The 27,216-nt window shown below is 37.0% G+C and overlaps 1 protein-coding gene across 4 annotated transcripts in view; it reads left to right on the plus strand.

The window, feature by feature from the left end:
- Positions 1 to 27,216, plus strand: part of LOC105470323 (glycogen synthase kinase 3 beta) — a 264,548-nt gene that overhangs the window by 225,453 nt on the left and 11,879 nt on the right. For 2 of the 4 annotated variants that reach the window (XM_071092370.1, XM_071092371.1), the window contains 2 exons: positions 2,092 to 2,278; positions 22,122 to 22,220. In XM_071092370.1, coding sequence (XP_070948471.1) covers positions 2,092 to 2,278; positions 22,122 to 22,220 — 286 coding nt within the window. The remainder of the gene's footprint in view (positions 1 to 2,091; positions 2,279 to 22,121; positions 22,221 to 27,216) is intronic. The other 2 variants (XM_011722183.2, XM_011722181.2) reach the window with 1 other exon arrangement.

A 27,216-nucleotide genomic window follows, 5' to 3' on the forward strand; every position in this document is an offset into this window, starting at 1 on the left:
CCACTTAACCTTTATTCACAGAGTACTGAACCAAGGCTTTTCTCATCAAGAATCTCTCAAGGGTTTAAAATAACAGTGTATACGTTTTGTAAAGGCAGGTTAAATCTTGATTTTAAAGTAGGCTCTTGGCATGTATTATTTTCTTCATTGTTTTTAACTCTTGAATTTCGTGAGTTACGATTCTCTGACAAATATACGCTAATAAATGTCTTAGTACCAATATGGATGATCACTTGTAGCCAGTAAAACACCAAAAGAGATGGGTGACTTAAAAAAATAGCAGAAACAAGCTTGTAATACAGGTTTATTAACAGCTTTAACACAAAATCTTTGAAAATATAACATTAAATTTTTTTATTTAAAATAACTCAGTGCCCAGCCATCCTACATTTGAATGTTAGCAGGAGATATTTATTTCTACTTTTGGTGCTACTTTTAATTCCACTTATGTGCTGCCATATTGGTGCAAAAACATTTTGGATTAGCTGGCAAAATAAATTCTTATACTATCAAACAGAAGCAAACTTGCCTTCAGGGATAAAATATGCCAATGGTGTTTAATATTTTTACAAAAATTTTCTGGGTTTTCCCACTGATTATTTTCTTTTTACATTCTGTATATGATTATAGACCTTGGGAGCAAGAGAGGGGACCAATAACAGTAGAAGAGCTGAACCTTTCAAATTTGACAGTAACTCTAAGGTTTCCTTGACTGAGGCAAGTCAGAGTATTCAAAAGAATAGATGAGGCGGGTTTTGACCTTACAAAAAGGTTTCTTTTTAACATAACCAAGAAATTGACTGAGGCCTTTCTTTATGTTCTGAAATAATTTCCTAAGAGCCTGCTTTACCTAATTTCTCAATTTTCATGGAAAATGTCTTTTTCAATAATAAACTAAAAACAAATACAATCCTCTTTTCACTGTAGACAGTACTCATAAATAGTCTCTGGAAAGTCTAATGAGCTCTGTAGTTGTAACTAGTTCTAACCATCAGCATAAGTGAACAACCAGATGTTATATGAGCCATTCTTACTAGGAAACCTTAGCCTCCCAGGCTGCTCCATGCCCTGTCACAATCTGCATGGACTTTTCTCACTTGTGGGTCTGTTTGCCTCCATTTATAAGTGTCTACTTCTCTGTCCACCTCCGGTTGTATGTTCTTCCTGTCGAGGGATATATGTTTCATTTTTCTTTAGTTCCAAAGGCTTCTCATCTGTTTATTTCTGTTCCTTACCTTTTTATTTTTATTCTGTAGGTGGCCGTAATTTAGAATCTTCATTCTAAATTTTTTTATAGTTTTTGATGATTAGTTTTATTTAAGACACAAATTAGTAGAAAGCTATCTATTCCTTTAAGTAGATCAATTTAATTGAATTTTTCTTCAATATTGCCTTCAGCTCACTTTTTCTGTGTCTTAATCATTCTTAATGGATAATACATTTTTTTTCTCCTTGATTAAAACCCTGGAATATTCATTCAAGTGGGGGAAATCTGGCCATATTCATGGTAACACCTACTTGAGAAAAAAAAAATAGGACATTTAATCAAATTCAAGGTATTCAAGAATTTCTTCAAATAATGGTAGGCTCTGTTTATTGGAAATAATACCAAATCAGTAGCATTTATAGACCTAGAGTAAATAGCTCTTCTTTCTTTTCTTTTTGATTGCCAAATTTTTGAACAGTACTGCCCATCATTAACAATTGTTCTGCTAAAAAACAATGCAAAAGAGGCAATCTTTTATTTACTGCCATAGCAGTGAAAACTTTAAAATTTAAGAAATAATTTTCTAGTTGTACTTGCCTCCAGAACTCAGCCTTTCCCGTGTGCCTGTCATATTTTGTATGCATGTCTGATTGTTGTTACTTTATGATTAGCATATATAGATTTTTCTCCGAGCATTTCTCATATAATCTTTAATTAGCAATTCACCCCTGTGAATCATATGCATTTAACTTTTTCCATTCTAGAAGGTCCTTTCCCAAATGCAACCATGTTTCTGTGCATGGTGGTAATTAAGTCATTGCTCACAGGGTATTTACTTAGTTTCTTAAAACATTAATTATTCTTTCCCTTTTTTTGTACTGCAGGTCTTCCGACCCCGAACTCCACCAGAGGCAATTGCACTGTGTAGCCGTCTGCTGGAGTATACGCCAACTGCCCGACTAACACCACTGGAAGCTTGTGCACATTCATTTTTTGATGAATTACGGGACCCAAATGTCAAACTACCAAATGGGCGAGACACACCTGCACTCTTCAACTTCACCACTCAAGGTAAATCCAAACACTTTGCTCTTCACCAGTTCTAGGAAAGCTACACACTGGGTGTGAAATGACATTCTATTAATTAAAATCTGTGGGAGACAAAAATGGACATATTAAGTACTTAGGTAGGCGAAAAGAGCATCCTTTCTAACTTAATGGTCACTACTTATGTGATTTTGAAGAAAAGAGTAGCACATAAAAGTTTTCCAATAGGCATAGCTTCTTTAATTTTTAGCAGAATATAATGTTGGCACAGGAGAAGTTACAGAGGGTTCAGTGAGTGAAGTTTATCACTAATTGGACTAATGTACAATTTAACCTTTAGGTTTGGATCTGAAACTTAAAATAGTAGCATTTCTTGCTTCCCTAGAGTTTGTATCAAGTTTTTTTAAACCTGGAATGAATTGGCTATATTTGTATAAATTCAGTTGTCTTCCAAACAGGAGGAAAACTGGAGCCCTATAAACCCTTTCTAAGAACTTAAACAAACAATAGAGACAAGGAAATTTCCATCCCCTCTGAGATTTGGCACCATCGCTGCTGCAGAGAAAATACTGAAAGGAAAACTAACTTTGTGCATTGTGGTTTCTGGAAGACCTTGGGATAGTCAGTATTTCTTCACTATTTCTGTGTTCAGTTTTCTTTTCTCCTTGATTAAGACCTAAGTGATTCATTCATTCAGTCACACTACCTCTGATGATGTGACTTTCTTCTTACACTGAGCATAAAAAATGTACAATTCATTACCAAAAAAAACACAGTTGATGTATTGATTAGTAAGCATACTCAGGCTAGAAAACAGAAAAGGGAGATGTTGAGCTTTCTGTGAAAGAAAGAAATCTATTTCCTTTATTCATATATATCATATCTTTCTTTAAAAAAAAAAAAGACTCTTCTATTTTGGTATTTTAAAATATGTTTGCCCAGCACATTAGATATAAATATGATGTGGGTCTTGAACATTTATGTTTTTGAGGGTTTGGAGAATGCATTTATATTTGGATGTAATGTGTATAGATAGAGTGTGTGGTCTCTGTGGTTATCAGAGTGTTTATGTGATTCTGAGTATCAGTGAAAAACTGGACCCTGTAAACACAGTCATGTATTCCTTAGTGATGCAGATATGTTCTGAGAAATGTGTCATTCAGCAATTTTCGTCCTTGGGCAGACGTCACAGAGTGTGCTTATGCCTACTTATTATTGAAAGTGCTGTCATTTTGAGATATGGCCCCTTTTTAAAAAGTGTTAAAATGCTCTGTCTTAGCACCCATTCTGAAACTGAGCTGTAATCACAAAGTAGTACTTTCTCACGGTCTTTGTAAATCACTATTGTTACTGTTTTTGAACAGTGTTTCTATGTAAGATGTCCAGGGAAGAGAGGTTTTTTTTTGTTGTTGTTGTTATTGTTTTTGTTTTTTGGTTTTTTTTGTTTGTTTTGTTTTGAGACGGAGTCTCACTCTGTCACTCAGGCTGGAGTGCAGTGGCATGATCTTGCCTCACTGCAACCTCCACCTCCCAGATTCAAACAATTCTTGTGCCTCAGCCTCCTTAGTAGCTGGGATTACAGGCACCTGCCACCATGCCTGGCTAATTTTTGTATTTTCAGTAGAGACGGGGTTTCACCATGTTGGCCAGACTGGTTTTAAACTCCTGACCTCAGGTGATCTGCCTGCCTTGGCCTCCCAGAGTGCTAGGATTACAGGTGTGAGCCACCATGCCTAGCCTTGATGCCATTGTATTTGATATGATATTCTGTATTCTAATTTTGGAGCAGTGTTTCCAAATGGTGATCTTGTTTTCTGAGGCAGCTGTAACTGTGTACAGATGCAACTTTAAAGCACATGCTAGTTAGTAGTAATTAATGGATGACCAGAATAAAACTGGGTAATCCAAGGGGTTGAAGAAGGAGAATCAATCTTCCAGTTGGTTGTATAGCTAAAGGAAATCTAGAGATAGAAACATTGTGGGGGGTCTGGTTGAAGGGTGAGGGATATTAGTGAGGTTCTTCTAAAGGCAGCATAAAGCCCTCCTCCATCCTCATAACAAATTGTCAGTGACATCTGCAGCACTGCTTCCCCCAAATAAAATAAAGATCTACATATAGTAGGTGCTCAATGAATGTATGAGTGCCATGTACCACTTTAAATAAACATAATATTCATTAATTCATACAACCAGTATTTTTGGGGCATTTCTAATGTTCCCTCTGGTTGTCATTACTATTGTTTTAATTTCTAAAGTAAACCTGCTATATATACGGAACTCTAAAGATTAAACACTTGAGTAAAATATAGTGTTTTATTAAGGTAAAGCTTACAATAAAGCTAACTGCAATTTGATGTTTGTTACTGTACCATGGAGTAATTAGCCATAAACAGTAATTAGCATTACTTTCATATAATCACAGTATTTCCATATTCAGATAGAGGAAGGAGAGAGATGAACAGATATGAGATGGACAACTTTGAGATCTTTCTGATTGCCTAAATCCATAACTCAGGAGAACATCAGACCTCTCTCATTTTTCCAGCACTGAAGCTTCAGTGTTCCAGGACCCCATGACTGACAATATTATCTGCTCTCAGATGTTGGAAATTGGAATAAACCTTTGGCACACCCCCTTCTTTCCATTTCTTCCTGTCATTAGAATTTCAAATTCAGCCATAGCTGAATCAGACCTTAGGAAGCAGATAGAATCAGGAAAGCCCAGTAAGGATCAGTATTTTCTTATTAACTAATTTGTTGCCTATTCCAAGGCTGGAATATATTAGGAAATCAATTGTTTTGTATGTTTAAAGGTGAGTCTTCCCCAAACTCTATCACACACATCCCCAATCTCAGTTTTTTACCTAATTTGTATGAAATTTTACCAATTGAAGTTATTTAGTAAATATTGTCCTCCGAAGAGTATAGGGTAGGATGGAGGTGGTAAAGATATTATCCGTTTACTTTAGTATGAGCTAATGTAAACATTCTATTCCTCTACCACTTGGCAGGATTATGTGAGAGAATGGTAGCTTTGTGGGGAGATAAGTAAGAGTGGCAGCATGTTGGCTAGGCCAGAAGAAGCAGTGATTTAATAACTCTGGGGAACTGTTAATTGAGAGTTGAAATGGGATATTTGGGGCAGCCATTGAGCAATATGCAGACTCAGACAGACTGAATATTTTGAGGCGGGGAGTAAGAGTATCTGGACATGAAAAAAGCAGGTGAGGAGATAGAAAAGGTGTTCCAGAAAGCAAGTAAATAAAAGAACAGTAAAAGGGAGACTAAGGTATAAAAAACAAAGGAAAATAAGGAAAGCGTTAGAAAATATTTTTTGAAAGAGTATAAGAATGTGTTACAAAATAGGAATTGATGAAAACATGGAATTGAAAATGAGTAGGCGATGGGCAGCAAAAGCAAGTGTTCTAGAATCCTAGTTCATCAAAGATTTATATTTCTTTCATTTGAAAGCAGTAGGCTACTTATTTATAAAATCTATTGTAATTAATTACGATAACTAGCAGATTCCATATTTGTAACAATGGTTTTTAAACTTATTTTCCCATTATAAAATAGCGATAGACATAAATAGGGTCAGCTCATCTATTTATCTGCCCATGTCCTGCCTTTTTCTTCTAAGTTGCCTTATCCTCAGACACATCTGAAGTGAATATAGTATTTCAACTACCTGAGATTAATTAAAGTATAGACATGCATTGTTTTATTGGGCTTCACTTCAATGCATTTCACAGGTAATGCTTTTTTTTTTTTAAACAAATAAAAGGTTCGTGTCAACTCTGTGTTGATTGAGCCTGTTTTTCCAATAACCTATGCTTATTTTGTGTGTCTGTGCCACATTTGGTAATTCTTGCAATATTTAGAGCTTTTTCATTGTTATTACATCCATTATGGTGATCTGTGATCGTAATTTTTTTGATGTTACTATTGTGATTGTTTTGGAAGTTTGTATTGAACTTAATTGATCAATGTGTGTGTTTCAACTGCTCCACCCATCAGCCAATCCCCATCTCTCTCCCTCTCCTTGGATCTCCCTATTCCCTGAAGCACAACAATATTGAAATTAGGCTATTTAATAACCCTACAAGGGCCTCCAAGTGTTCAAGTGAAAGGCAGAGTCACACAGACTCTCACTTTAAATCAAAAGCTAGAATGATTAAGCTTAGTGAGGAAAGTATGTCAACAGCTGAGATAGATCAAAAGCCAGGCCCATTGTGCTAAACAGTTAGCCAAGTTGTGAATGCAAAGAAAAGTTGTCAAAGGAAATTTAAAGTGCTACTCCAGTGAACACACAAAGAAATAAATAGAGATCAAAACAGCCACAATATTTTCTTAAGGCAGAGCCTAATCAAAAGCAAGGCCCTAGTGTTACTCAATTCTGTAAGGGCTGAGAGAGGTGAGGAAGCTACAGAGGAAAAGTTTGTAGCTAGCAGAGGTTGGTTCATGAGGCTTAAGGAAGGAAGCCATTTCCATACCATACAAGTGCAAGGTGAAGCAGCAAGTGCTGATATAGAAGCTGCAGCAAATTATCCAGAAGACTTCTAGTTAAGAGCATTGATTAACATAGCTACACTAACCAACAGATATTCAGTGGAGACAGAACAGCCTTCTATTGGAAGAAGATGCCATCAACAATCTTCCTAGCTAGAGAGGAAAAGTCAGTGGCCTGGCTTCAAAGCTTCAAAGGATAGGTTAACTCACTTGTTGTGGGCTAATACAGCTGGTGATTTTAAGTGAAAGCCAGTGCTTCTTTACCATTCCAAAAATCCTAGGGCCCTTAAGAATTATGCTAAATCTACTCTGCTTGTGCTCTATAAATGGAACAAAAAAGCCTGCATGATAGCACATCTGTTTACAGCATGGTTTACTGAATATTTGAAGCCCACTGTTGAGACCTACTGCTCAGGAAAAAAAGATTCTTTCAAAATATTACTACTTAGTGACAATGTATCTAGTCATCCAAGAGCTCTGATGGAGATGTACAGGGAGATGAATGTTGTTTTTATGCCTACTGACACAGCATCCATTCTGCAGCCCATGGATCAAGGAATAATTTCTACTTTTATGTCCTGTTATTTAAGAAATGCATTTCATAAGGCTGTAACTGCCATTAGATAGTGATTCCTTTGATGGATCTGGGAAAAGTAAACTGAAAACCTTCTGGAAAGGATTCACCGTTCTAGATGTCATTAGGAATGTTTGTGATTTGTGAAAGAGGTCCAAATATCAGTATTAACAGGATTTTAGAAGAAGTTAATCTCAAGTCTCATGGATAACTTTGAGGGGCTCAAGACTTCATTGGAGGAAGTCACTGCAGATGTGGTGGAAATAGTAAGAGAATTAGCATTAAAAGTGAAGCCTGAAAAGTGACTGATTTGCTGCAGTCTTTATGATAAAACATGAACGAATGAGGAGTTACTTCATATGGATGAGCAAAAAAAGTGGTTTCTTTAGAAGGAATCTCCTTCTGGTGAAGCTGCTATGTTGAAATGACCACAAAGGATTTAGAATATTCCTTAATCTTAGTTGAAAGCGGTGATAGGGTTTGAGAGGGTTGACTCCAATTTTGAAAGAAGTTCTACCAGGGTAAAATGCTATCAGCCTTAAATGCTACAGAGAAATCTTTTGTGAAAGGAAGAGTCAGTCAATATGACAAACTTCATGGTTGTTTTGTTTTGAGAAATTGCCACAGCCACCCTCACCTTCAGCAACCAACATCCTGGTCAGTCAGCAGCCATTGACATCAAGGTATAAGACCCTCCACCCACAAAAGATGACTTGCAGAAGGCTCAGGTGATCTTTAGGATTTTTTAGCTTAAAGTATTTTTAAATTAAGGTATATATGTGTTTTTTTTTTTTTTTTTTTTTTTAGATGTAATGCTTATTGCCCACTTAATAGACTATAATGTAGGGTAAACTCATCACTTATATTCAGTGGAAAACCAAAACATTTGCATGACTCACTTTATTGTAGTGGTCTAAAACCGAACCTGTAGTATCTCCGAGGTATTCCTATATCTTCCAAGGTTATTCTCAACTTACTATGAACTCTGAGGTGAGTATTAATGGTTTTTAGACTTACTATTTACAACAGCCATGATAAATTTACTTGGAATAGGAACTCTTGATGTTTGTAGGACACATCAATAGAATTGATGTCAGAATTATTCTTCAGTACTTTCTAAGTAATCTAGAAGAGTAAAATATCTGTGTAATCAGTTATACTCTTCTGGGCAATGAAATGCTAGGTATACTACTGGAGACACACCACAGGGAGAACTTGAGAAAATTTATGAGTGGACTAAAAGGGGGCAGGTAGGATTTAGTTCAGGTAACTACAGCAGTAATGACAAATAATGAGTGACTGTATTCAAGATTTTAGGCTCTAAATTATGTATTTTATATATGAATTTTTATTGTTTTCCCTGAGATTATTTGGTCCATGCTGCTACTTTGGACATACTCTACTGGGGAAAATGTGGCGTGGTATAGGAACAATCAATCAAAAACTAGTATCTTCAATGAAAGTTCTGTGTGTAGTTTGGACACATATACTTCCAGAAGACCAGAACACTGGTGGTATATGATATATAAACAAGACAATAAAGAAATGCAACATTGCAGGAGCAAAGAGTAAGTCAGACCTAAAGCCTAGTTCCCTGTAACTACATAGTTGTAGACCTTGGTCAACACACTATCCCTACCTGAGTTTTCCCATTTAAATAAGTGAGATCGTTGGATTTAAGGATATTCAAGGACATGTGCATCTTCAAAATTTTAATTATAAAAATGAATTGACTCCAGAAAGATAAAGAAAAAATGACGAAGCCAAACATGTAGACCACGATTGGATTAAGATACAAAATCATGACATAAATATAGGAAAATCTAGACTGGTTCCCCCAGAATCAAAATATTAGCAGTATTATTATTATTATTATTATAATACGTTAAGTTCTAGGGTACATGTGCACAACGTGTAGGTTTGTTACATATGTATACATGTACTATGTTGGTGTGCTGCACCCATTAACTCGTCATTTACATTAGGTATTTCTCCTGCTATCCCTCCCCGCTCCCACGACCCCACAACAGGCCCCAGTGTGTGATGTTCCTCACCCTGTTCTCATTGTTCTCAAGTGTTCTCATTGTTCAGTTCCCACCTGAGTGAGAACATGTGGTGTTTGGTTTTCTGTCCTTGCAATAGTTTGCTCAGAATGATAGTTTCCAGCTTCATCCATGTTCCTACAGAGGACATGAACTCATCCTTTCTTATGGCTGCATAGTATTCCATGGTGTATATGTGCCACATTGTCTTAATCCAGTCTATCATTGATGGACATTCGGGTTAGTTCCAAGTCTTTGCTATTGTAAATAGTGCCGCAATAAACATACGTGTGCATGTGTCTTTATAGCAGCATGATTTAAAATTCTTTGGGTATATACCCAGTAATGGGATGGCTGGGTCAAATGGTATTTCTAGTTCTAGATCCTTGAGGAATTGCCACACTGTCTTCCACAATGGTTGAACTAGTTTACAGTCCCACCAACAGTGTAAAAGTGTTCCTGTTTCTCCACATCCTCTCCAGCACCTGTTGTTTCCTGACTTTTTAATGATCGCCATTCTAACTGGTGTGAGATGGTATCTCATTGTGGTTTTGATTTACATTTCTCTGAAGGCAAGTGATGATGAGCATTTTTTCATGTTTCTGTTGGCTGCATAAATGTCTTCCTTATAACTACTGGGTACATAACGAAATGAAGGCAGAAATAAAGATGTTCTTTGAAACCAATGAGAACAAAGACACAACATACCAGAATCTCTGGGACACATTTAAAGCAGTGTGTAGAGGGAAATTTATAGCACTAAATGCCCACAAGAGAAAGTGGGAAAGATCTAAAATTGACACCCTAACATCACAATTAAAAGAACTAGAGAAGCAAGAGCAAACACATTCAAAAGCTAGCAGAAGGCAAGAAATAACTAAGATCAGAGCAGAACTGAAGGAGATACAGACACAAAAAAACCCGTAAAAAAATCAATGAATCCAGGAGCTGGTATTTTGAAAAGATGAAAACAAAATTGATAGACTGTTAGCAAGACTAATAAAGAAGAAAAAAGAGAATAATCAAATAGGTGCAATAAAAAAATGATAAAAGGGGATATCACCACCGATCCCACAGAAATACAGACTACCATCGTAGAATACTATAAACACCTCTACGCAAATAAACTAGAAAATCTAGAAGAAATGGATAAATTCCAGTCCTCCCAAGACTAAACCAGTAAGAAGGTGAATCCCTGAATAGACCAATAACAGGCTGTGAAATTGAGGCAATAATTAATAGTCTACCAACCAAAAAAAGTCCAGGACCAGACAGATTCACAGCCGAATTGTGCCAGAGGTATAAAGAGGAGCTGGTACCATTCCCTCTGAAACTATTCCAATCAATAGAAAAAGAGGGAGTCTTCCCTAACTCATGAGGTCAGCATCATCCTGATACCAAAACCTGGCAGAGACATGACCAAAAAGGAGAATTTTAGACCAATATCCCTGATGAACATCGATGCAAAAATCCTCAATAAAATACTGGCAAACCGAATCCAGCAGCACTTCAAAAAGCTTATCCACCACGATCAAGTGGGCTTCATATGCAAGGCTGGTTCAACATACGCAAATCAATAAACGTAATCTATCATATAAACAGAACCAAAGACAAAAACCACATGATTATCTCAGTAGATGCAGAAAAGGCCTTTGACAAAATTTAACAGCTCTTCGTACTAAAAACTCTCAATAAACTAGGTATTAATGGGACGTATCTCAAAATAATAAGAGCTATTTATGACAAACCCACAGCCAATATCATACCGAATGGGAAAAAACTGGAAGCATTGCCTTTGAAAACTGGCACAAGACAGAGATGCCCTCTCTCACCAGTCCTATTCAGCATAGTGTTGGAAGTTCTGGCCAGGGCAATCAGGCAGGAGAAAGAAAGAAAGGGTATTCAATTAGGAAAAGAGAAAGTCAAATTGTCCCTATTTGCAGATGACATGATTGTATATTGAGAAAACCCCATTGTCTCAGCCCAAAATCTCCTTAAGCTGATGAGCAATTTCAGCAGTCTCAGTATACAAAAATCAATGTGCAAAAATCAGAAGCATTCCTCTACACCAGTAACAGTCAGAGAGCCAAATCATGTGTGAATTCCCATTCACAATTGCTACAAAGAGAATAAAATACCTAGGAATACAACTTACAAGGGATGTGAAGGACCTCTTCAAGGAGAACTGCAAACCACTGCTCAGTGAAATAAAAGAGGACACAAACAAATGGAAGAACATACCATGCTCATGGATAGGAAGAATCAATATTGTGAAAATGGCCATACTGCCCAAGGTAATTTATAGGTTCAGTGCCATCCCCATCAAGCTACCAATGACTTTCTTCACAGAATTGGAAAAAACTACTGTAAAGTTCATATGGAACCAAAAAGCACCTGCATTGCGAAGACAATCCTAAGCCAAAAGAACAAAGTTGGAGGCATCACGCTACCTGACTTCAAACTATACTACAAGGCTACAGTAACCAAAACAGCATGGTACTGGTACCAAAACAGAGATATAGACCAATGGAACAGAACAGAGCCCTCAGAAATAATACCACCTCTCTACAGCCATCTGATCTTTGACAAACCTGATAAAAACAAGAAATGGGGAAAGGATTCCCTATTTAATAAATGGTGCTGGGAAAACTGGATAGCCATAAGTAGAAAGCTGAAACTGGATCCCTTCCTTACGCCTTATACAAAAATTAATTCAAGATGGATTAAAGACTTAAATGTTAGACCTAAAACTGTAAAAACCCTAGAAGAAAACCTAGGCAATACCATTCAGGACATAGGCATGGGCAAAGACTTCATGACTAAAACACCAAAAGCAGTGGCAACAAAAGCCAAAATTGACAAATGGGATCTAATTAAACTAAAGAGCTTCTGCACAGCAGAAGAAACTATCATCAGAGTGAACAGGCAACATACAGAATAGGAGAAAATGTTTACAATCTACCTATCTGACAAAGGGCTAATATCCAGAATCTACAATGAACTTAAACAAATTTACAAGAAAAAATCAAACAACCCCATCAAAAAGTGGGCAAAGAGCAGTATTATTTTTAAATGCTCAATAAGTTTATTTTTAAAATTGGATTTGAGAAACTTGGTAATGCCTCATTTATTGCTTTTCATTAAGAATAGAGTTCTGGGACGGGTGCAGTGGCTTACGCCTCTAATCCCAGCAGTTTGGGAGACCAGGGTGAACAGATCACATGAGGTAAAGAGTTGGAGACCAGCCTGACCAACATGATAAAACCCCGCCTCTACTAAAAATACAAAAATTAGCCAGATATGGTGGTGGGTGCCTGTAATCCCAGCTACTCAGGAGGCTGAGGCAGGAGAATCGCGTGAACCCAGGAGGCAGAGGTTGCAGTGAACCAAGATGGCGCCACTGCACTCCAGCCTGGGTGACAGAGTGAGACTCTGTCTTTAAAAAAAAAAAAAAAAAAAAAAAAAGAAGAATAGAGTGCTGCCTGTAATCCCAGCACTTTGGGAGGCCGAGGCGGGCGGATCACAAGGTCGGGAGATCGGGACCACAGTGAAACCCCGTCTCTACTAAAAATACAAAAAATTAGCCGGGCGCGGTGGCAGGCGCCTGTAGTTCCAGCTACTTGGGAGGCTGAGGCAGGAGAATGGCAGGAACCCGGGAGGCGGAGCTTGCAGTGAGCCAAGATCGCGCCACTGCACTCCAGCCTGGGCGACAGAGCAAGACTCCGTCTCAAAAAAAAAAAAAAAAAAAAAAAAAAAAAAAAAAAAAAAAGAATAGAGTTCTGAATATAAGATTTTCAAGTAAATCACTAGAACTTTAAAAATATTAACACTTTGCTAGATAACTTCTAAAAACACCTGTACTATAGTGTAGTTCAATAAAAGCATTCAGACATTTTTTGGTGAGTAGTATAAATTGGAAAGTTCCCAAAGTCGTCATGGCTTTCAGCAAGTGTCATATCATGTAGTCCTCACATGAAACATCATCAGTATTACCAAAACAGTATGAGTAAGCCTTGTAATTTGCTTACTTTTTGTCTGATTTTCTAGTTAGTTTAGCATTAGGAACATGGTCAGGAATCTCCTGGGCACTTTGGAATTGTTACCAAAGAGAGAAGCAGTTATGATGTGGTTTATTTATTCATCTACAAGGAAATATATACAAGTAAGCAAGCACCATTAGAATTCAGAAATGTGTGAGATCAAGGGACATCATCCTAGCATTTGAATTATTGCCCAAAAAAATACACAAATGTAATGGGGATACTCTATTATTAAGTCATTTAAACCTTTTTGTGAATAGAGAGAAATAGCACTTTTAATTATATGGACAACCACTGACATTTATTCTATGTAATAAGAGGCCTGGTACACACATGAGGAGGTCAGACTTCTTGTAGAAAATAAAAGAATGTTTGCTTATTTTAGTGACTCCTTTTTGGAGATCTGCAGGGTGAGCTCCCTCAAAGCTAATAAAGGAGGAAGATTCCCTTTTATCTAATGACTGCTAGGTATTTTGTTACATCACTGTAAGAGGAGATCTACTCAGTAGAGGGGTTGATTTCTTCCCTCAGGTTCACACATTGATTGCTGCTCTCAAATTTGTCCTCAGCTTTCACACAACAGTTTGTACTAGCACGTTACCACTACCACCTACCTGCCCCCTCAGAAAACTAGGAAAGTTCTTACCTGTCCCATTTTATCAATGAATTTGGGGGTCTTGTACTTGGAAGAATAGAAACTTACAAGGGAAATTTCAGGTTTTACCAACTAGATGTAGGTTTCACTTTTCCATTGGAAAAGATTGCTTTATTAGGCATATTTGAGTTTATTCAGTTTGTCTTTTCATGGGAATTTTTCTTCTGTGGTTTTCAGTATAAAACAATGCAGCAAAATTTAGTTAAATGGGTTTTATTAACATTTTGGTTGATTCATACCTATTTTTAAACTCATTTTGCTTTTGTTTAAATTGTGCATTAAAATGTTTAATTATGGAACATGTAATGATTGATGCACCATCAAAACATTTGTAGTTTTCCCTAATAAACTGTGTGGCTTTTTGATGAATAGTTTTCATGACATCTTCAGTTGACTGAAGAAATTTTTATCACATTAATTTTTCTAAAGTTTTCTGGAATTTCTTGCCATTTTGTTTTAAACCATGTGTTTAAGGTAACACAGTCTATCTTTTATCCTTCCTATTTTTCATTTTTCTCTTCAGTTTTCCAGAGCTGTCCCACTTCATTATGGACTTTTTTGTTCCCTTAATTACCCCCCTACTCTCAAGCTTAGCACACATGTCTAGTAAATAAATATTACCTTACATTTCAATTTCAGTCTCTTCTACACTCCTCCTCTGCCTTCAAGAATACATATACTGTGTCTGATCCTGACAGGTGCTGTTGCTTTGCTGTTTCTATCCTCCAAAATGCCACCGTTTTTTCTATTCTTTCACTGCAGTTTATATTCACCCTCACTGATTCCATTTCCTTATCATTCATTGCCATGGGTAGACAAAGTGATTCGAAGTAGGTAGTAATGGTTGGGATTGAAAAATAAACCATTTTGAACCGGTTGAGATAGCCCTTAGAAGTGCCCATAGTCTGTCCTCATAAAAAGTGTGGACTTAGAGTGGCAAGAATAGGACTATAGCAAGAGTGCAAGGAGGCTTACGTTATAAGTAACAGTTAACAACTTCTTTGAAGTAGAGAAGACTGAACAGATGAAAGCAATGGATCTTAAAGAGTGCCTGTAATTAAGGAAAAGAAGAACAACAATGGGGTGTAAAAGTTGGAACTATGTAGAAGTAGTAGTGACTGTTCATTTTAGAATTCTTAACTTCTAGGATGTTTGCTTGAAAAAGGTTTACAAAGTACCCCCCTTCACATCTTGGACCCCGCCCTCACCCACACTCTGTGTCTTCGGGTGTGGCAAAGCCTCCGAGATCCCAGATCTTTTCCATTTCTTGTCTTCTTAATTTCTTCAGTTCTTTCCCCCTTACCCTTCATTAGTTACCCCTCTCTCCTTATCTAAGGCCAAAATGACAGTCTATTTACATACATACATCTATAGATTTACATCTATAAAACTATTTACGTAGTATTTACTTTGTATTAGGTATTATAAGTAATCTAGAGATGATTTAAAGTATATGAGAGGCTCAGGCATGAGAATCACATGAACCCAGGAGGCAGAGGTTGCAGTGAGCCGAGATCACATCACTGCACTCCAACCTGAGCAACAGAGCGAGTCTGTCCAAAATATAAAATAAAAAATAAAAAAGTAAAGTATATAAGAGGCTCTGTGTAGATTACCTATAAATACTACTCCATTTTATGCAAGGGACTTGAGCATCTTTGGATTTGGGTATCTGAGGAGGGTCTTGGAACCAGGCCCCCAGGATACCAAGGGATAACTGACTATACATATTCTTGTCCAGACTAAGAAACAAAACTGCTATGGCCTTCAACTGGGCATTCAGATGCACAGAAGGATAGGTGATGTGGTAAGAGAGAGTAAATATATGGGAGAAAATGGGCAGGATGGGCCATAAGGAGAGGGACCACAGACCACTGATACGCCGTTTATTTTATAGATTATTTTTAACAGCTTTGTCAAAATGTCTTATTAAAAACTCCGGTCCTCTTTTCATTGTTAGATTTTATTTTAGGTATCGGGCACATGGTTATCGAGATGTTTTCATTTGACAGTGCCGCTGTCCTAAGTGGTTGCCTTTCTTGCCAGATTGTTTTTTCAGTTGTTCTTGTCAATTTCTGTTGATCAGACAAGGACAGTTATCTTTTTATCTCCCTATCCTGGGACCTTACGTAGTTCATGTTCAATACTGTTAGGTGGATGGATGGGTATGTGGGTGGGTTGATGGATGGATGGATTTTAAAGAAGCCTTTCTATATTAGGTGATTTTAATTGAGAAGGGTAAATCTGAATTTCTTTAGAATGAAAACCACATATTAATACTTTTTTGTACCTGGAACCATAAAGTTTTCAGCCATCACAATTGCTAGAAATTATTTTACTTTCCTGCATATAAGACTGTGGGTTAAAATTGAACTGATTTGAAGTAAAATGGCATAGGAGCTTTCTGTTCCTTAACAAGAACCAAAATAGCTACCAAGTCTGATTGTGAGAAAACAGTGTCTCCTAGAACCTGATAATTAGGGCAGTAGTCTTCAACTGTCTTCCCAGGGAAGACTATTTGATGAGCTGGACTAAATTTTCTCATTTAAGGGGAAAGGAAAATGAATAGTCTTCTCTCAGTTTTAAGCTTTTCCTTTCATTCATTTTTAATAAATCTTAGCATCAATTTGTTGCTTTTCTTTACCACAATCTGATAGCATTTAATATGTAAATTAGTACAAAATTTAGATATTTAGGTACCAATTTGAATAAATATTATTGGCAGGGGCTTTGCACCAGAAGACATTTTAAAACTACATTAAAAAGACAGTTTCCCTTGCTAGGGGCTTAGAGGACGGGATTAATGTAGAGTGACTGCTTGTGAGTTTGGGGTTTCCCTTTGGGGTGATGAAAATGTTTTGGAACTAGAGGTGATGGTTATACAACATTGCGAATGCACTAAATGTACTAAATGCTGAATTGTGCTGAATTGTACACTTTTAAATGGTTTATGTTAATATAAATTATACCTTAATTTAAAAAAAAAAAAAAGCTTTTCTTGAACTTTTTAAAGTTCATGCTGTATCTGTGAATTGCCAAAGTGTGTGCTGTAGCTCAGAGGATAATGTACTCCTGTAGCTAGTTATGGTTATGATTTTTTCTTCAAACTGTGAAACATATTAGAGTGAAAATTAGTACTTACAGGCTAAATACTTAAGTAACAAGCATGAACCAGGGTTATCCCAGGTAACTGGGAGAACCTAAAACTAAACTGGGAGAACCTAAAACATTACCTAAAACTAACAACAAATGCTTTTATGTTCAAGCTCGCTACCACTACTTGCTACAGAACTTGATTCTTCAGAAAAATAAGTACATTTGACAGAAACAGCTTCCCCCATGCAGATAAAAAGCCTATTTCAAACTTGTAAAAAGTAACAAAAATAATCTTACTGAGTAAATTAGATAAAGACATTTTCAGTTTTAATAAAAGCAGTGATACTTTAAACAAATGTTTCTCAAATCCTTTTTCCACTAGTGTCTAGATAAGTCTTATCTGCCATTGGCTCATAAACAGCTGGGTAGGTTGGTCAGTACATCCAGTTGTACATACATACACATACAGACACACATTCTCATTCATATTCTCTCTGCTATGACACCACCACCATTTAAAAACATAAAGAATATGTTTGTACAGTATTTCCTGTAGTCAAATATTGCCAGAGTAGGACAGGAAGACCTAATATATTTACATCAATGAAAGATGCAGATATGTCTTATTAATATACCTACTCCAAAACTTTGGCCACGTCTTTCCCCGAGATATTTTTAGTTCTCAGACATAATTTTAGCAGATAATGCCTTTGTTACGTATCACAGTGCTTCTGTGGGCTTTTTCTGTAAGTTGATTACTGACTCATTTAGCTAATTTGAGATACAGGTTTGTCATGTGGGTTTTTTTTCCCCCTGTTAAACTGGTAGGGTTTTGTTTTTGGTTTTGTTTTGTTTTGTTTTGTTTTGTTTTGTTTTGTTTTGTTTTGTTTTTGAGACGGAGTTTCGCTCTTGTCGCCCAGGCTGAAGTGCAATGGCACGGTCTTGGCTCACTGCAACCTCTGCCTTGTGGGTTCAAGTGATTCTCCTGCCTCAGCCTCCCGAGTAGCTGGGATCACAGGTGTGTGCCACCATGCCAGGCTAATTTTTGTATTTTTTAAAAAACCTATTCTTTTTTTAGTGATTATTATATTTTTAAGTTCTGGGATACATGTGGAGAAGGTGCAGGTTGGTTACATAGGTATACGTGTGCCATAGTGGTTTGCTGCACCCATCAATCCATCGTCTACGTTAGGTATTTCTCCTAATGCTATCCCTCCCCTTGCCCCCTACCTCCCCAGCAGGCCCTGGTATGTGATGTTCCCCTCCCTGTGCCCATATGTTCTCATTGTTCAACTGCCACTTACGAGTGAGAACATGCAGTGCTTGGTCTTGTGTTCCTATGTTAGTTTGCTGAGAATGATGGTTTCCAGCTTCATCCATGTCCCTGCAAAGGACATGAACTCATTCTTTTTTTATGGCTGCATAATATTCCATGATGTATGTGGGCCACATTTACTTTATCCATTCTAATACATTGATGGGCATTTGGGTTGCTTCCAAGTCTTTGCTATCATGAATAGTGCTGCAATAAACGTATGTATGCATGTGTCTTTATAGTAGAATGATTTGTCATTCTTTGGGTATATACCTAGTAATGGGATTGCTGGGTCAAATGGTATTTCAAGTTCTAGATCCTTGAGGTATCACCACACTATGTTCCACAATTGTTAAACTAATTTACACTCCCACCAACAGTGTAAAAGCGTTCCTATTTCTCCACATCCTCTCCAGCATCTGTTGTTTCCTGACTTTTTAATGATCGCCATTCTAAATAGTGTGAGATGGTTTCTCATCGTGGTTTTGATTTGTGTTTCTCTAATAATCAGTGATGATGAACTTTTTTTCATATGTTTCTTGGCCACATAAATGTCGTCTTTTGAAAAATATCTGTTCGTATCTTTCACCCACTTTTTGATGGGTTTTGGTTTTTTTTTTTGTAAATTTGTTGAAGTTGCTTGCAGATTCTTGATATTAGCCCTTTTGTCAGATGGATGGCAAAAATTTTTCTTATTCTGTAGGTTGCCTGTTCTGATAATAGTTTCTTTTGCTGTGCAGAAGCCCGTTAGTTTAATTAGATCCCATTTGTCCATTTTGGCTTTTGTTGCCATTACTTTTGGTGTTTTAGTCATGAATTCTTTGCCCTTGCCTATGTCCTGAATGGTATTGCCTAGGTTTTCTTCTAGGATTTTTGTGGTTTTAGGTCTAATATTTAAGTTTCTCATCCATCTTGAGTTAATTTTTATATAAAGTATAAGGAAGGGGTCCAGGTATAAGATATAGTTTAATGGTCTTCTACATATGGCTAGCCAGTTTTCCCAGCACCATTTATTAAATAGGGAATCTTTTCTCCATTTCTTGTTTTTGTCAGGTTTGTCAAAGATCAAATGGTTGCAGATGTGTGGTGTTATTTCTGAGGACTCTGTTCTGTTCCATTGGTCTATACCTCTGTTTTGGTACCAGTACCATGCTGTTTTGGTTACTGTAACCTTGTAGTATAGTTCGAAGCCAGGTTGTGCTGCCTCCAGCTTTGTTGTTTTTGCTTAGGATTGTCTTGGCTCTTTTTTGGTTCCATATGAAATTTAAAGTAGTTTTTTCTAATTCTGCGAAGAAAGTCAGTGGTAGTTTGATGGGAATAGCATTGAATAATCTATAAATTACTTTGGGCAATATGGCCATTTTCACCATATTAATTCTTCCTATCCATTAGTATGGAATGTTTTTCCATTTGTTTGTGTCCTCTCTTATTTCCTTGAACAGTGGTTTGTAGTCCTCCTTGAAGAGGTCCTTCACATCCCTTGTAAGTTGTATTCCTAGGTATTTTATTCTTTTTGTAGCAGTTGTGAATGAGAGTTTGCTCATGATTTGGCTGTTTATCTATTATTGGTATATAGGAATGTTTGTGATTTTTGTCATTGATTTTGTATCCTGAGACTTTGCTGAAGTTGCTTATCAGCTTAAGGAGATTTTGGGCTGAGACAGTGGGGTTTTCTAAATAGACAATCATGTCATCTGCAAACAGATAATTTGACTTCCTCTCTTCCTATTCGAATACCCTTTATTTCTTTCTCTTGCCTGATTGCCCTGGCCAGAACTTCCAATATTATGTTGAATAGGAGTGGTGAGAGAGGGCACCCTGGTTTTGTGCCGGTTTTCAAAGGGGATGCTTCCAGCTTTTGCCCATTCAGTACAATATTGACTGTGGGTTTGTCATAAATAGCTCTTACTGTTTTGAGATATGTTCCATCAATACCTAGTTTATTGAGTGTTTTTAGCATGAAAGGCTGTAGAGTTTTATTGAAGGCCTTTGCTGCATCTGTTGAGATAATCGTGTGTTTTTTGTCATTAGTTCTGTTTATGTGATGAATTACATTTATTGATTTGCGTGTGTTGAACCAGCCTTGCATCCCACGGATGAAGCCGACTTGATCGTGGTGGATATGCTTTTTAATGTGCTGCTGGATTCAGTTTGCCAGTATTTTATTGAGGATTTTTGCATCGATGTTCATCAGAGATATTGGCCTGAAATTTTCTTTCTTTGTTGTGTCTCTGCCAGGTTTTATTATCAGGATGATGCTGGCCTCATAAAATGAGTTAGGGAGGATTCCCTCTTTTTCTATTGGTTGGAAGAGTTTCAGAAGGAATGGTACCAGCTCCTCTTTGTACCTCTGGTAGAATTCAACTGTGAATCCATCTGGTCCTGGGCTTTTTTTGTTGGTTGACTATTAATTACTGCCATTGGTCTATTCAGAGATTCAGCTTCTTCCTGGTTTAGTCTTGGGAGGGTGTATGTGTCCAGGACTTTATCCATTTCTTCTAGATTTTCTAGTTTATTTGCGTAGAGGTGTTTATAGTATTCTCTGATGGTAGTTTGTATTTCTGTGGGATCGGTGGTGATCTCCCCTTTATCATTTTTTATTGTATCTATTTGATTCTTCTCTCTTTTCTTCTTTATTAATCTGGCTAGCAGTCTATCTATTTTGTTAATCTTTTCAAAAAACCAGATCCTGGATTCATTGATTTTTTTTTTAAGGGTTTTTTTTGTGTCTGTATCTCCTTCTCTTCTGCTCTGATCTTAGTTATTTCTTGTATTGTGCTAGCTTGAATTTGTTTGCTCTTCCTTCTGTGGTTCTTTTAATTGCGATGTTAGGGTGTCAATTTTTACATCTTTCCTGCTTTCTCCTGTGGGCATTTATTTAGTGCTATATAAACTTCCCTCTAAACACTGCTTTAGCTGTGTCCCAGAGATTCTGGTATGTTGTATCTTTGTTCTCATTGGTTTCGAAGAACTTATTTATTTCTGCCTTCATTTTGTTATTTACCCAGTAGTCATTCAGGAGCAGGTTGTTCGGTTTCCATGTAGTTGTGCAGTTTTGAGTGAATTTCTTAATCCTGAGTTCTAATTTGATTCACTGTGGTCTCAGAGACTGTTCGTTATGATTTCTGTTCTTTTGCATTTGCCGAGGAGTGTAGATATCTATCTACAGAACTTGGTCCAGAGCTGAGTTCAAGTCCCGAATATCCTTGTTACTGTTCTGTTTCATTGATCTGTGTAATACTGACAGTGTGGTGTTAAAGTCTCCCACTGTTTTTGTGTGGGAGTCCAAGTCTCTTTGTAGGTCTTTAAGAACTTCCTTTGTGAATCTGGATGCTCCTGTATTGGGTGCATGTATATTTAAGATAGTTAGCTCTTCTTGTTGCATTGATCCCCTAATTTTTGTATTTTTAGTAGAGACAGAGTTTCACCATGTTGGCCAGGCTGGTCTCAAACTCCTGACCTCAGGTGATTCACCCACCTTGGCCTCCCAAAGTGCTGGGATTATAGGCGTGAGCCACCGCGCCCCGCCTAAACTGGTAGTTTAATGCAGAATCTTATTTTCACTCTTACCAATAAAATGGTTTTGCATACAAAGTTAAGAGTGGACTCTAACGTTTGTGTCTTAACCTTCTATAGAACTGTCAAGTAATCCACCTCTGGCTACCATCCTTATTCCTCCTCATGCTCGGATTCAAGCAGCTGCTTCAACCCCCACAAATGCCACAGCAGCCTCAGGTAAGAACGTTCTAAGTCTCTTCTATAAAAACATATTCTGGGCTGGGCGCAGTGGCTCACACGTGTAATCCCAGCACTTTGGGAGGCCGTGGTAGGTGGATCACCTGAGGTCAGGAGTTCGAGACCAGCCTGACCAACAAGGGGTGAAACCTCCTCTCTACTAAAAATAAAAAATTAGCTAGGTGTGGTGGCAGGTGCCTGTAATCCCAGCGTCTGGGGAGGCTGAGATAGGAGAATTGCTTGAAACCGGGAGGCAGAGGTTACATTGAGCTGAGATCGTGCCACTGCACTCCAGCCTGGGTGACAGAGAAAGACTCTGTCTCAAAAAAAAAAAATTGTTTTTCAAAAGACATGATTACCTTTCATTTCATTTGATGGGTATGAACATTTAATACCTTTTATGTATCAAAAACAGCACAACCAAATGAGTAAACCTGAATAAAATTTTTTGCTTTATTTCCAAAAAGCATAAAACAAAAGTACCCACCAGGACCTTATATATAAGATATAAATATCTTCTGATAATGATGTTAAATTCTGTCATCTTAGCAAAAGGATCACTTGAGGCCAGGAGTTCAAGATCAGCCTGGACAGCATAGTGAGACCCCATCTAAAAAATAAAAATAAATTTAAAAAATTTTTTTAAGTTAACGGTTTTTATGTAATTTCAGTAGGAAGTCAAATCAAATGAGATGTTTATAGCTGAAAACATAAATATATTGTTACTGAAAATAATTCACTTTTGTTTTTTTCCCCTCGAATGTAAATTATAGTAGTATACTAGAGAGGCAAATTTCCAAGAAGTGTAAGCTATAAGTTTATACTTATATTTAATCATTTTCTTTAATCATTTGAAAGGACTAAAACTGCAATGCAAATACGTTTAGCTGAGATTTAGATCAGAATGTGACGAGACTCTTATATACCAAAAAAAAAAATTATTCACGGGTTAGAGCTAGGGTGTACTGTGGGCCCGAAGCCAGCTAATGGTGAAGCCTGATTTAGTGAGAATCGGTGTCCTTGGAGATACTCTGAAAATATCCAACCCTTAAGAGTGAAGTGAAGTTCTTCCAAATAATGACTGGATGCTTTTAAAACTTAAAAGCTTTTAAAAGCTAGAAACATAATAGGTAGCACAATTAGGGGCTCAGAATTTGGCACCTTTATTTTCTCTCTCTCTGTCCAAAAAGCTAATGGCAGGAGCTGACTTCATTTTCTTTAAATAGTCTTGAACTGAGTTGGATCAGATCCATTTTTGCCTAAGGGTATTTATGCTGCAGGAGAGAAAATCTTTGATTACTAGTTCTCATCGTTAAACAGTAAGGTCAAAAACCATGTCCCGTTTGATATGGTGTTGTTTCTGTCTAATCTTAATCTTTTAAAATGTTGCTAATAAAGATATAAAACATTCTAGTTCATGTTCAGGAAAAGTCTGGAAAGAAAGATCTCTTTTCTTGTTCCAAGTTTATCAGCACATACTACCTTGAGAAAGTCATTTGAACTTTATTAGTTTTATTAGTGTCATATTCATTTTCCCAGTCTGTAAAATGGAGTGGCAATTACTTTAGGACAACATTTGTCTTTACTTGTCTTTATTTGTCTGTACTTTAGGACAGCATTGCCACTCCATTTTACAGTTGAGAAAGTGTGCTGAAATCTGCTTTAAAGTGTTTAAGGTAAAAATATTTTTTAAAGTATGACCTATTTAGAATCAAGACAGAATTGCTATGAGCCATTAACAAATTTAATACTGGCCCAGGTTACATTAATTGTTTACAATATGAAAAAGGCCCTAACCCTGAACTAACACATTTACTTATTTTATTGAGCTCATTTCCACAGTTTTACTTAGAATGGCTTTACACGGTGTATAAAAATGAGTAGGTTTTGAGCAGTTTAAACTAACTTTCTTAATGCAGGATACCAAACTTAATTAATGATTGTGACTTATGTTTTTGAGCAAATTGTCTGCTTAGTAGGAGCTTAGTATAACCTGATTTTCATGTTGTTTTGATACAGGTTACAGCAAACCACAAAATAATAATAATAATTTACATGTGTATATTTTTACAGCTGTAGAAATCAGATTTCAACATAAAAATAGAAACTGACATTGAACTTTGACTCTGAGAGTTTACTCCAAAGTTGAATTGGGGTATGGGGAAGTTAATAGAGGAATGGTAAGCTGAGGTCAGAGCTAAAATTAGTTTAGAGAAATGCATGCTTTGAATACCTTAATAATTACCAAAGAGGATATTTCAGATATTGGTCTGAGCTAAAGTAAATAAAGAAGTGTTATAATTCTGTTAAAATTTTCCATTGTTCATTAGATAAAAGCACACTGGTGTCATAGAAAAAACGGTGTTTCTGGCCCCGCTGTTTAAGAAATATTTCTCCTTTAGGGCCTCAGATTTGTTACTGAAAGAGATAGAGTAAGTGAACTTAACATCATCATTTTAACAAGAAATGTGAGTTTCAAATAGATAACTTTTTTTAAAGTTCCCCTCATTGTAACCCAAAAACAGTTTAACCACAGTATAGTTAAACAGTTTTCTATGGCGCTGCAGTAGTGAAGCCCCAAGTATGTCACCAAACATACCTCAGGAAATGCTGGTCTAGACCAAGTGATTGATTGCTTGGCCTTCTGGGTGCCTGTAGTTAAAGATTCATGTATACTTTAAATAAGAATTTGTCAGTGTGAGTTACATTCTTTTGTAAGATAAAATATATAAGTCCCCAGCCAGGCGCGGTGGCTCTCGCCTGTAATCCCAGCACTTTGGGAGGCCGAGGCAGGCGGATCACCTGAGGTTGGGAGTTCAAGACCAGCCTGACCAATGTGGAGATACCCTGTCTCTACTAAAAATACAAAAGTAGCCGGGCATGGTGACGCATATCTGTAATCCCAGCTACTCAGGAGGTTAAGGCAAGAGAATCACTTGAACCTGGGAGGCAGAGGTTGCAGTGAGCCGAGATTTTGCCATTGCACTCCAGCCTGGGCAATAAGAGAAAAACTTTGTCTCAAAAAAAAAAAAAAAAAAAAAAAAACATATATATATGTGTGTGTGTATATATATATATATATATGTGTGTATATATATATATATGTATCTCCTCTGTTTCTCTTAGATTTGGTTTCCTTGTCCAAAAGCAGGAATAATAAATATCCACTACATAGAGTTGTAAGAAGTAAGATATAAAGTGTTCAGAGTGCTTATTAGCACTTTGCCTGCCCATACAGTAGGCTCTCAGTGAAAGGAAACTGCTCTTGCTTTTTTTATTACTGTTTTTGCAAAGTTAAGGACACATCAGACATGCTTTTTTTAAAAAGCCATGTGGAGGGCAGGATTGACATCCATCCTCTATGACAAAAGAATCTATGACTTTTCTTTCCTGGATAAATGAACATGCATCTCTCCACACTGTCTAGACAGAGTGAGGGACTGCTAAGCTACAGACATAACCAAAGCTTTCCTCACAAAGCATTTCAGGATCTGCTCCAGAGTCCAAAAAAATAAATAAATAAACTGTTAAGCTATAAAGTTCTAGACCTTGAATATCTGAACCTGGAAATATTTCAAATTTAAATTTTCAAAGAATTTCTTATCACCCACCTAAGCTACATCACCACGGTAATATACCCCAAATAACCTGGGGAGAATTGATTACACTATGAACCCCTAAGTAACTAAACTAGTTGTCATACTTAATTTAAATCAGTGTAATGGAGCACATAACATCAAAATGATTCATATTTTAGAGGTGGAGCTACTTTTAGTTTATAACAGTCATATCAACAAGAAACAAAATAATACTTAACCTGTTTTCAGTAGCCTGAGAATGTGCCTGCAAATCATCTAAAAATGACCTTGCATCACTAAAATACAAATTCAAAAGAGTACCATAACTGAATTATCATCTGATCTGTTAAAATACCATTCCTATTGTTGCTCAGCATCGTGGCAATTGAGGTTCTGTTAAGTATATTTGTGTCTAGAGCAAGATCATCGGAATACAGAGGCTCCTAGATAAACTGCTTGGGACACTTTTTACGTTGCTTATAGCTGGCTTAAACAAGAATGGAGTTTTCTGACATTTGTGTAGACCTGGAAACAAAGCTCAATCCTAAAGTATGTGGAATAAAAGCAGAAAAACAAAGCAGATTGCCAAAGATGCCATCAACCATGATCATACTGACTATATTATGGTGAAATCAACTTCAGATTTTAGTCAGTTACTGTTGTTAGCCAAAGCTGTTAAATGGTTTTCAGATATTTAAGTCTTAATATTTTAAATATATTATAGGCTGAAATCTAATTCTCTATATTGCTGCTTCTGGAAAAAAGCAAAAGAAAATAGACATTTTCAGCCGGCGCAGTGGCTCATGCCTGTAATCCCAGCACTCTGGGAGGCCGACGGGGGCAGATCACAAGATCAGAAGATCAAGACCATCCTGGCTAACACGGTGAAACCCCGTCTCTACTAAAAAATGCAAAAATTAGCCGAGCGTGGTGGCGGGCGCCTGTAGTCCCAGTTACTTGGGAGGCTGAAGCAGGAGAAGGGCGTGAACCCAGGAGGCGGAGCTCGCAGTAAGCCGAGATTGTGCCACTGCACCCCAGCACTCCAGCCTGGGCAACAGAGTGAGACTCTTGTCTTAAAAAAAAAAAAAGAAAATAGACATTTTCATACCCAGATTGTGGCCTAAAATCATACCGTCCTAATTCTAGGAATATATAATTATTCTCTGTCATCACCAACAAACTTTGACTAGTACAACAAAATATCACAATTCTTTCTCACCTTCTTTGAAAATGGTAAAGATTGTGCCAGTATTAAGTTTGAGGACATTAACACTGAGGGAACTATTTTTGCAGATGTTTCAACTTTCCTTTTGTTGTGTTCTGCAACTGTATGTGAGCTGATAAAAACTTATGGTAAAGTATTATAGTATAAAACAAGAGCTGTCAGAATTCAGACTTTTTAGTTCAGTAATTCCACT

This window comes from Macaca nemestrina, chromosome 2 (assembly GCF_043159975.1).
Source record: "Macaca nemestrina isolate mMacNem1 chromosome 2, mMacNem.hap1, whole genome shotgun sequence".
Classification (NCBI taxonomy): Eukaryota; Metazoa; Chordata; class Mammalia; order Primates; family Cercopithecidae; genus Macaca; species Macaca nemestrina.